The sequence below is a fragment of the Physella acuta genome, unplaced genomic scaffold (assembly GCF_028476545.2).
Source record: "Physella acuta isolate Inbredline_101_S28 unplaced genomic scaffold, ASM2847654v3 ptg000105l, whole genome shotgun sequence".
In the NCBI taxonomy this organism is placed as follows: domain Eukaryota; kingdom Metazoa; phylum Mollusca; class Gastropoda; family Physidae; genus Physella; species Physella acuta.
Genome location: NW_026731625.1, coordinates 1,382,628 through 1,392,676, shown reverse-complemented (window position 1 = coordinate 1,392,676; position 10,049 = coordinate 1,382,628). Strand labels below are relative to the sequence as shown.

The 10,049-nt window shown below is 37.2% G+C and overlaps 1 protein-coding gene across 5 annotated transcripts in view; it reads right to left on the bottom strand.

The window, feature by feature from the left end:
- Nucleotide 1: 1 nt before the first annotated feature.
- Nucleotides 2-10,049, bottom strand: part of LOC131931955 (tudor domain-containing protein 1) — a 32,297-nt gene continuing 22,249 nt past the window's right edge. For 4 of the 5 annotated variants that reach the window (XM_059288829.1, XM_059288821.1, XM_059288813.1 and 1 more), the window contains exons 14-28: nucleotides 9,912-10,007; nucleotides 9,105-9,314; nucleotides 8,638-8,800; nucleotides 8,421-8,538; nucleotides 8,126-8,311; nucleotides 6,558-6,810; nucleotides 5,405-6,217; nucleotides 4,401-4,865; nucleotides 4,071-4,193; nucleotides 3,366-3,971; nucleotides 3,106-3,244; nucleotides 2,721-2,857; nucleotides 1,890-2,022; nucleotides 1,077-1,279; nucleotides 3-487 (exon numbers count right to left, since the gene is read on the bottom strand). In XM_059288829.1, the coding sequence (XP_059144812.1) occupies nucleotides 215-487; nucleotides 1,077-1,279; nucleotides 1,890-2,022; nucleotides 2,721-2,857; nucleotides 3,106-3,244; nucleotides 3,366-3,971; nucleotides 4,071-4,193; nucleotides 4,401-4,865; nucleotides 5,405-6,217; nucleotides 6,558-6,810; nucleotides 8,126-8,311; nucleotides 8,421-8,538; nucleotides 8,638-8,800; nucleotides 9,105-9,314; nucleotides 9,912-10,007 (3,918 nt within the window). In that variant the 3' untranslated portion in view covers nucleotides 3-214. Of the gene's footprint in view, nucleotides 488-1,076; nucleotides 1,280-1,889; nucleotides 2,023-2,720; nucleotides 2,858-3,105; nucleotides 3,245-3,365; nucleotides 3,972-4,070; nucleotides 4,194-4,400; nucleotides 4,866-5,404; nucleotides 6,218-6,557; nucleotides 6,811-8,125; nucleotides 8,312-8,420; nucleotides 8,539-8,637; nucleotides 8,801-9,104; nucleotides 9,315-9,911; nucleotides 10,008-10,049 lie in introns of all 5 variants that reach the window. The other variant, XM_059288798.1, reaches the window with a different exon arrangement.

Below are 10,049 nucleotides of genomic sequence, written 5' to 3'. Positions count from 1 at the left end.
AATATGAACACTGATAGTGATAGCTTTAAAATCAAACATGCTAAATAACTGTACATAAACATAAACAAAAGAAAAAGTTTCAAATGCCAAACAGGCTAAAAAAACTAAGTTTTTTTTAAAGCTTAAATATTTTAACCATAACTTGTCTGGACTTTTTTTTTTAGCTCAGAAAACAAGAATGAAATAAATAATTCATTTTTTTAAGCAGATCAGATTAATTTTTTGTTTTCTTTTTAAGTTTAGCTAAGGCAAGTTGTCTCTGCAACTCCTCAATTTTTTGTTGGATTTCATCTTCATCCTCTTCATCCTTTTCTTCAAATAGCTGCTTTGGGGATAAAGCTGGTTGAGGACCTCTGATCTGTAGTGGAGCCACTGCCTGTTGGGGTGCCATCACTTTTTGGGGGGTGACAGCTTTTTGAGGGCTCACAATTTTTACAGGGCTCACAGTCTGTTTTGGAGTTGGGGAGGCTTTGGGCGGACTGATAGTCTAATGGTAGAAAAGAATATACTATATCAAACTGAAAAAATAATTGAATTCTACTTAGACTTAAGGGTATAAAAAAAGTTAAAAAAAAACAGAGCACTGATAATAAAACAAAAAAAAAACCTTCATAATGACCAAGACTTTAAAGAAATCAAATTTGGTTTATTTTCAGTGCATTTAAAAGCTTATTAATAGTTGTCATCAGGGTTTCTATTTTGTTATATTTTCTACCACTCAGTAATTTTATAAGTACTTTAAGAATAAAAAATATTTGCTTTAAACCCAGATTAATAACTGGCAATTCATAACTCTAAACAATTATTTGCCCCTTCATCACCCAGATTGAATAATCACTAGTTATCTCACCATTTGTTATGGAAGTTAATAATCTTTAAACTCATTTTTATTGATTAATTAATATCTAATTAGATTAAAAATTGGATATTCTTACTATGTCTTCAAAGACAAAAGTATCTGGAAAGTTTATACAAAATCTCTACATTAGATGTGGGTCAAAATTGAATAACAAGATTTGCCACAAACCCAAAGAAAGACAAGTGTTTAAATAAAAGCTTATAAAAATGAAACATACTTGGGCAATAAATTTGGCCACCTTGATGCCCACAAGATCTGCAGCCACATTGACTTTCTCAGAGCCTTCCAGCAGAAAGAGTGAAACATGATACATATCTTCTTCCTCTTCTCTTATGACCAAATGTGCATGGCGCTGGCGGAGTATTTCAATGTATTCTACAACTTCTGGACTCTTCCACTGGGGATACACTGGCTCAACACCTACAATGACAATAATATGCAGTAAAACCTGTCATGTTCAACTGGTATCAATACATGCATCTAAAGCCAGAAGACTCCGCATTTGAATACATTCAAATAAATGTGTCAACATTTTTTTTAATTACTGAATGCAGATAGATTCTAGAAATGTATAAGAAATTATTAAACAACAAAAATGTTAAGTTAATAAAAATAGTTTTAAAAGATGAAACTTGAGTAAAATAAAAAAGATGAGCATAGGTCATTTAACATAATTTTCACAATTTATGCAGAATCTAAAAAGTTATTCTGATTTTATTCTAAAAATAAATAATGAAAAATAAATCTATTGCTATTCACTTTTTTACTTACTAGTGACTTCAATAAATGTTTTTATATGTCTTTGGGGAGCAAAATACAAGACGTATTTGTATGAAGATCACCACTTTTTCTGGTAGTGGCAAGATTTTACAATAAGACATTTGTATAAGGTGATTCATTTTTTAGCCATTTAATAAATGTGTCCTTTGAAATCAAAAGTTACACATAGGCCTGTACATTGGTGATTTGATGAGAAAGCACCAACAAGTTGGAAAAATCTGCACATGAATTGATAAAAAGTTAGACTAACCATAAAGTTTGCACTTGATGAGTCTTACAGGTAAAGATAATCTCTCACTGGATAACGGTCGTAGTTCACTTATTTCCTTCAGTTCCACATTTCCATAATCAATATATTTGATAAGTGCTTTGGTGCTGTGAAGCTGACAAATGCAATCATTTAAATACATTCTTGTTCTATTTAGCTGAAACTTTTTTATGGCTATTACAACTAGCAACAATTTTAAATATAAACAAACTTTTATGCAGACCATACTCTGTCACATTTGTAAAGAGCAGCTAATGAAAGGTTGATTAAAAACTTGTAAATCTATGGGAACATACTGTCACACTTGTAAAGAGCAGCTAATGAAAGGTTGATTAAAAACTTGTAACTCTATGGGAACATACTGTCACACTTGTAAAGAGCAGCTAATGAAAGGTTGATTAAAAACTTGTAACTCTATGGGAACATACTGTCACACTTGTAAAGAGCAGCTAATGAAAGGTTGATTAAAATCTTGTAACTCTATGGGAACATACTGTCACATTTGTAAAGAGCAGCTAATGAAAGGTTGATTAAAAACTTGTAACTCTATGGGAACATACTGTCACACTTGTAAAGAGCAGCTAATGAAAGGTTGATTAAAAACTTGTAACTCTATGGGAACATACTGTCACACTTGTAAAGAGCAGCTAATGAAAGGTTGATTAAAATCTTGTAACTCTATGGGAACATACTGTCACACTTGTAAAGAGCAGCTAATGAAAGGTTGATTAAAATCTTGTAACTCTATGGGAACATACTGTCACACTTGTAAAGAGCAGCTAATGAAAGGTTGATTAAAATCTTGTGACTCACCTCCAAGACAACACACCTGTACCAGCTGCCATAAAACTCACTAGCATAAACACCATTTACAATGGGCTCCCCAACAGCAGCCAGTTGAGCTACATCTTCAGCAATCTTCTCTCCCAACATCTGCAGTTCCAGGACCTCTGAAGTTTAAAATCATGGGTGGTGACAAGACTCAAGTAAGATCATTTTTTACTACTTGCATGTTTTATTATGTATCAAATGGCTTTAAGTAGAAAAACTGAAAAAACATTTTTAATCCTCAAGAAACAAAATGAAAGTACGGCTGCTTAGAGGGAACACAACAATAACAGTAGTCCTAGAAAGTAATTTTTAAGTAAGAAGCACAATGAAGTACTAAGAAGTGAATTAAGTAACCGTTAGAGCTGACCTTCATGTTTCAATCTTTGACAATAAAATTCACTGAAACTTTCAATGTGACAGAAGATGACATCAAATTCTCTTTCAGAAGGTGTTTCAGTGATGAGGTCTGACAGGAGTGGCACAGGTACACTCACAGATGATGGGGGCTACAACATCAAAGGGAAATAAACCAGCAATTACTTTTTCAGATTATTTATTTCAAATAGCTTAAGTTATTAATAATGGAATGGTTATTGGAGTTTTATAAAAGACAAAATATAATTGTACCTGATATACCCCACTTATGGATTCACCATGTTCATTTTCAATGCTGACAACCCATGTATCAGCAATTTGTTTGACTATTTTAATATTGACTTGCTGCTCCAGTAGGTCTGCTTTTAACTTTTTCATCAACTCTGGACTTGATGGGGGTGAGTGGGATCCCAGTTGTGTTTCATAGCCAAACAAGCAGCACCTGATAGCTTGCTGGGGCAGTTTTGTGAAGGATGGATCCAGCACTCGAAGATCTGCTCTCAGAGTTTCTTCACAGTTACCAAAGTCAATGAACTGGACAACGGCTGTGACTGAGTTGAGTATCTCCAGCACTTGGGCTCTGTACCAGCTGCTGTCCTGGCTAAACCTGGCCGCACACTTCATGCCAACTTTCAGATCTTTCACTAACGGCATTGAGCCGGAGACCTTGTTCAACTCAATCATCAGCTCCAGTAGATCAGATTCAAAGTTCAGATCTCTCCTACAGACATAAATACTTGAACAGGAATCAATGTGAGTGACAAAGACTGGGACAAGCTCAGCTGTATTGGGTAATGTCATCTGGTCAATACAGTGCTCTTTTACACCGGTCACTGGGCTCGTCTTTTCCATTTTTACCTGCAAACAAGAAATCATTACAAACAGCTGTTCATGGTATGACTTGAGTTCACTCACTGCTCTAGGACAGTAGGAATGCATTTAATCTAAAGTACTCACCTCTTGCTTTGTCTGGGGCAAAGCTTTGGGTAAAAACATTTCTGTGATGCATTTACCATCACAGTCTAAGACATCAACAATATATTCATCAGCAGTTTGACTAACCACCTGGATGCTGTCAATCTGTCAACAGTTGTATCAGTAGCAGTTATTTAGAGAACACACTCAAAATACACAGACTAATTCATTTCAACTTTCTCCTATAAAAAACAGATTTCAGCAGATATTTGTTTACTTTAATCAAATCAGTAGTTCATCTTAATCATGTTAGGTATAAAACCATTATGTTTTCTCAATAACTTTTAGCACACAAAAAAAAATAAAAAGTACCATGTTCTGTCCTAAAGTTGCAAACTTTTTATCCATTTCTGCATCAGCTCTAGTGCAGCCATTAAGGCGACATTTGATGGTGCAGGCAGGTAAAATAAAATCTTCCTCAGATAATTTCCTGAGAGAAGACTTCAATGTTTCCTCAGAGTTGCCATAATCCACAAAGAATACTGAACACTTGTCACCTCTAACACCGTCTACTCTCACACGATACCAGATAGGCTCCTCGTCCTGGCTGAAGCCAGAAGCAACAAAGTCTCCAACACTCACTGTCCTCAACACTTCTGCCTTGTCTTGTAAACGTTTATTTAACCCAATCATAGATTCTGCTATTGAAGTCACATGGTCACAGACTTGAACATAAAACTGGGATGCACTCATCATATTGACACACTCTACTTTCAATGGCACCTTATTTTCTAAAACTAGATTGGATATCTTCTTGGGTGCTTCTTCTGGAATTACCTGGGGGGAAAAGCTAATATTACAGAAATAACTGTAAAATTAAATAATACTAAACGCTGAGAAAGGTTTACTTCAATATGCATTGCTATAACTTAACTTAGCTGACTATGCTCAACTAACTTTGTATGTGTCCAAAGCCCCAACAAGTAATAAGACTACACTCAACTTACTTTGTAAGCCCCAACAAGTAATAAGACTACACTCAACTTACTTTGTAAGCCCCAACAAGTAATAAGACTACACCTAACTTACTTTGTAAGCCCCAACAAGTAATAAGACTACACCTAACTTACTTTGTAAGCCCCAACAAGTAATAAGACTACACCTAACTTACTTTGTAAGCCCCAACAAGTAATAAGACTACACCTAACTTACTTTGTAAGCCCCAACAAGTAATAAGACTACACCTAACTTACTTTGTAAGCCCCAACAAGTAATAAGACTACACCTAACTTACTTTGTAAGCCCCAACAAGTAATAAGACTACACCTAACTTACTTTGTAAGCCCCAACAAGTAATAAGACTACACCTAACTTACTTTGTAAGCCCCAACAAGTAATGCTAGTATGTCAGCCCCATCAGGTGCAAACATCTGTACAGAGAAGCCATTCTGGTCCTGTCTCAGCACTTGAATGTCCACCATCTCATTCTCTACAAACTTTTTAAACTTATCATGAGCCTGTGTGGTGAACATTTCAGGTTTGCCATCTAGTTGACAGTGAATGGCTTGTGCAGGCAGTGAGTCAAGTCCTTGTGGGATTTCTCTTAGACTTGACACCAGCATTCTCTCAGTATTGCCGTAGTCTATAAAGAGAACTTGGCACTCGTCCCCGTACATTTTCTCCACTCGTCCTCTGTACCAGACATGATCAACACTGAACTTGACGCCAGCAAAACACCCAACAGATGGGCGGGCTACAGCTGGTGCTGAGGATATGCTTTCATTTAAATCCTTCATCATGCTTTTAAACTTTTCATTATTGCTGTCTAGTCGCACATAGAAATCACTGCAGTTATTGACAAATGAGACATTGACACGTATTTTCTGCCCCAGTGGGAGACTCTCTGTTTTAATGTCTGTAGCCACCTCTGTCTTTAGGCTGGACTGTGCTAGCTTGCAAGCTTGTGGAACTGAATCTGACAACCTAGAGCTGCCTCGATTGTTGTTTCGTTTTTTTAATTGTTGCAATTTTTCAGCACTCAGTTCTACAAGTCTTTTATTAAGCTCATCAGATAAAGACTTCCTGGTTTTTGACAGAACATCTACCATTAGTTTTGCTGCATTCTCTTTAACTAGTAGAGTGCTTGTACATTCTTCCTTCTGGAAGTCATTCAGGATCGACTTAAATTCCTAGAAATTAAAACATATTACAATTAGCCCCTTGAACAAAGTTAAAGTAATGAATTAATTTTCACTTAGATGCTCAGGATTCATAAATCTTTTTAAGTACATAAAGAAAGACACCAGAGGAATATTAAAAGCTTTATGGTGCCACACATTTTGGAATACAAAATTTAATCCTATTTTCATTCCTTAGTAATCAACATTCAAGCGTTAAATAGTTCTTCAGTGATAAAATTAATCCAACATGTTATGATTAGCAGAAAACACAATACAAATCTTAAAGTTCATGTACTTAAGGTTCAGATTCTTACTTTACAAAATGAAACCACAGTGTAACCATTCTTACCTTATCAACACAATCAGCTGATATATTGTCTGGTACTTTCACACCATACAGTGCACATTTCAAAGCTAGGACAGGAATCTCCAAAACCTTTTCACTGGTGGCTTGTCGGATGTTGTCCAAACTTTGAATTTCAGAATTGCCAAAGTCAATGAAGTACAAGGCACAATTTTCTTCATCAACATGCAGCACTTGACATCTGTACCAGCACTGGTCTCCAGAAAACTTGGCTATCACAAGCTCTCCTGCAACTGGCCTGCACACAAGATGGATCCCTAGCATTATATTGTCAAGGTGGCCAGCATCACATTGTCAGGGTGGCCAGCATTATCTTTAGCATTACATTGTCAGGGTGGCCAGCATTATCTTTAGCATTACATTGTCAGGGTGGCCAGCATTATCTTTAGCATTACATTGTCAGGGTGGCCAGCATTACATTGTCAGGGTGGCCAGCATTACATTGTCAGGGTGGCCAGCATTACATTGTCAGGGTGGCCAGCATTACATTGTCAGGGTGGCCAGCATTACATTGTCAGGGTGGCCAGCATTACATTGTCAGGGTGGCCAGCATTACATTGTCAGGGTGGCCAACATTACATTGTCAGGGTGGCCAGCATTACATTGTCAGGGTGGCCAGCATTACATTGTCAGGGTGGCCAGCATTACATTGTCAGGGTGGCCAGCATTACATTGTCAGGGTGGCCAGCATTACATTGTCAGGGTGGCCAGCATTATCTTTAGCATTACATTGTCAGGGTGGCCAGCATTATCTTTAGCATTACATTGTCAGGGTGGCCAGCATTACATTGTCAGGGTGGCCAGCATTATCTTTAGCATTACATTGTCAGGGTGGCCAGCATTACATTGTCAGGGTGGCCAGCATTACATTGTCAGGGTGGCCAGCATTACATTGTCAGGGTGGCCAGCATTACATTGTCAGGGTGGCCAGCATTATCTTTAGCATTACATTGTCAGGGTGGCCAGCATTACATTGTCAGGGTGGCCAGCATTACATTGTCAGGGTGGCCAGCATTATCTTTAGCATTACATTGTCAGGGTGGCCAGCATTATCTTTAGCATTACATTGTCAGGGTGGCCAGCATTATCTTTAGCATTACATTGTCAGGGTGGCCAGCATTATCTTTAGCATTACATTGTCAGGGTGGCCAGCATTACATTGTCAGGGTGGCCAGCATTATCTTTAGCATTACATTGTCAGGGTGGCCAGCATTACATTGTCAGGGTGGCCAGCATTACATTGTCAGGGTGGCCAGCAATACATTGTCAGGGTGGCCAGCATTACATTGTCAGGGTGGCCAGCATTACATTGTCAGGGTGGCCAGCATTACATTGTCAGGGTGGCCAGCATTACATTGTCAGGGTGGCCAGCATTACATTGTCAGGGTGGCCAGCATTACATTGTCAGGGTGGCCAGCATTATCTTTAGCATTACATTGTCAGGGTGGCCAGCATTACATTGTCAGGGTGGCCAGCATTATCTATTGTTGGAGTGTCCACCAGAGAAGAGATTTAAGAAAATAGCGGCTACATATGTCACAAATGTATGTTACCTGTATGCTACCTTGCTTCTGGTCTCCTCTTGTTGCATTAGCTCTGTGATGAGTGGGATGTGGATGTGAGAATCCTTATTTAAAGCAGCAAACTGATCCACAGACGTAATATCAGTGAAGAGAACTTGGATCTCATCGCCCCTCTTTAGATCATTTCTTCCATCTTTCAGACTGGTGACCATCAGTCTAAAAGAATGCATGAATGTGTTAAAACAAATGTTCAATAATTTAGGTCAGTTGCTCAAAGCTAGATGGATTAAAATAAGACAAATTTCTATCTGTTCTTAAAACTTACCTCTGTGAACCTTCAGCTACTTTTGATTTAAAACTGCTGAAACTGTTAGCAGGCTTCTTCTGCTGCTCTGTTAAACAATGACTTAGCCCCTTTGATGCAAGCATGTCTGTAACAGATTCTAAAAAACACAATTTTCAGTTTTAAAAAACGTGAACATTTAACATTTTGTAATAAAAAACGAACAAAAAAGTATGTCACTTTAGGGGAATGAAATTACCTTTATCAATAAAAAGTTGCATTTCATACACAGAATTTTCTACTGCCATGACTTTAAATTTGAGACATTTTGTCATTGGTTTACCAAACCATTGCTTGATTGCCAGACAAGCCTTGTCATTGACGATGTTAGATGTAAACTTGTGTACAGAACAACAAACTGCCTGAAAAATTCAAGTTTAACATCAGTGTAGAACAGCCATAAGTTTAACATTTCATTAGTGTACAAAAGCCATAAGTTTAACATTAGTGTAGAACAGCCATAAGTTTAACATTTCATTAGTGTTAACAGTCATAAGTTTAACACTTCATTAGTGTACAACAGCCATAAGTTTAACATTAGTGTAGAACAGTCATAAGTTTAACATTAATAAATTAATTAGGAAAAGTTTGACCCAAACAACCATGTAAGGAATTACAAACAGTTTGGGGCATCTCAATAATGAGAGAAAGAACATTTCCACCTACCTGTGCTGGTAGTGCTAAGGTGTCTGGTGTCAGCAGCCTCAAGTTTTCTATCTTAACAGTGTCACTATAGCCGTAGTCAATATAAAAGGCTACTACTTCTTGACCCTTCATAGATTCAACTTTAACTCTTTTCCATTCCCCCAAATGCAGTGTGCCATATAAATCCCCTATTTTTGGTTGCACTGGAGCATTACATGCAGCTTGCAATGTCTAAAATAGAAAGAACCAGTGAGGTTTTAAACAAAGATAAGGTGAGTACAGCTTCTGACCCCACTGAGGAAAGTATGGGAATACCATTTCTGTTATCCTCTCATTTCTAAAGATCAATTGTCTCAAATAAAGACAGCTCAAGCAAAGGGTGGAAAGTTTCACACATGAATGGTTACATAACATCAAGAGGGGGGGATGCTAGAGAGGGTAGAAGTGGGAAGTACATGAAAAGTGTTGTCATGTGAAGATGTGTAGCTTTAATTAGTCTAATTAGTAGAACTTGCTGAGTAAGCCTACATGTTGAAGTAGATAATAGAATACATGTTTTATTTTAGGGTCCATCTTTTTTGTTAAACTGTAAATATATGCAAGTATGGCTTGATTGGAATAAGTGTAGTAGTAAGAGACATTTAGTTTGATAGGGAAGTAAGGTCAGAAGAATGTAATAAATGAGCTGAGCCTGGGTCTAACAACCCATGCTGGGATAAAGTTTTCCTTTTCTTCATGCCCTTATGTATCTTCCATTTTTTAAATCCTTATCCACATGCTGTAATATTTTTATGCTGATCAGTGTGAACACAAATAGACAGCACTTACACTAGCCATAAGATTTGTATGCTCCTCTTGTTCAACCAAATAAGCTTGCAGAATGATCCAAAATTTGTTAGGTGTTTCATAATAGGTTACAAACCCCTGAAGAATAAAGGAAATTTAGAAGCGTTAAATGTCATATTG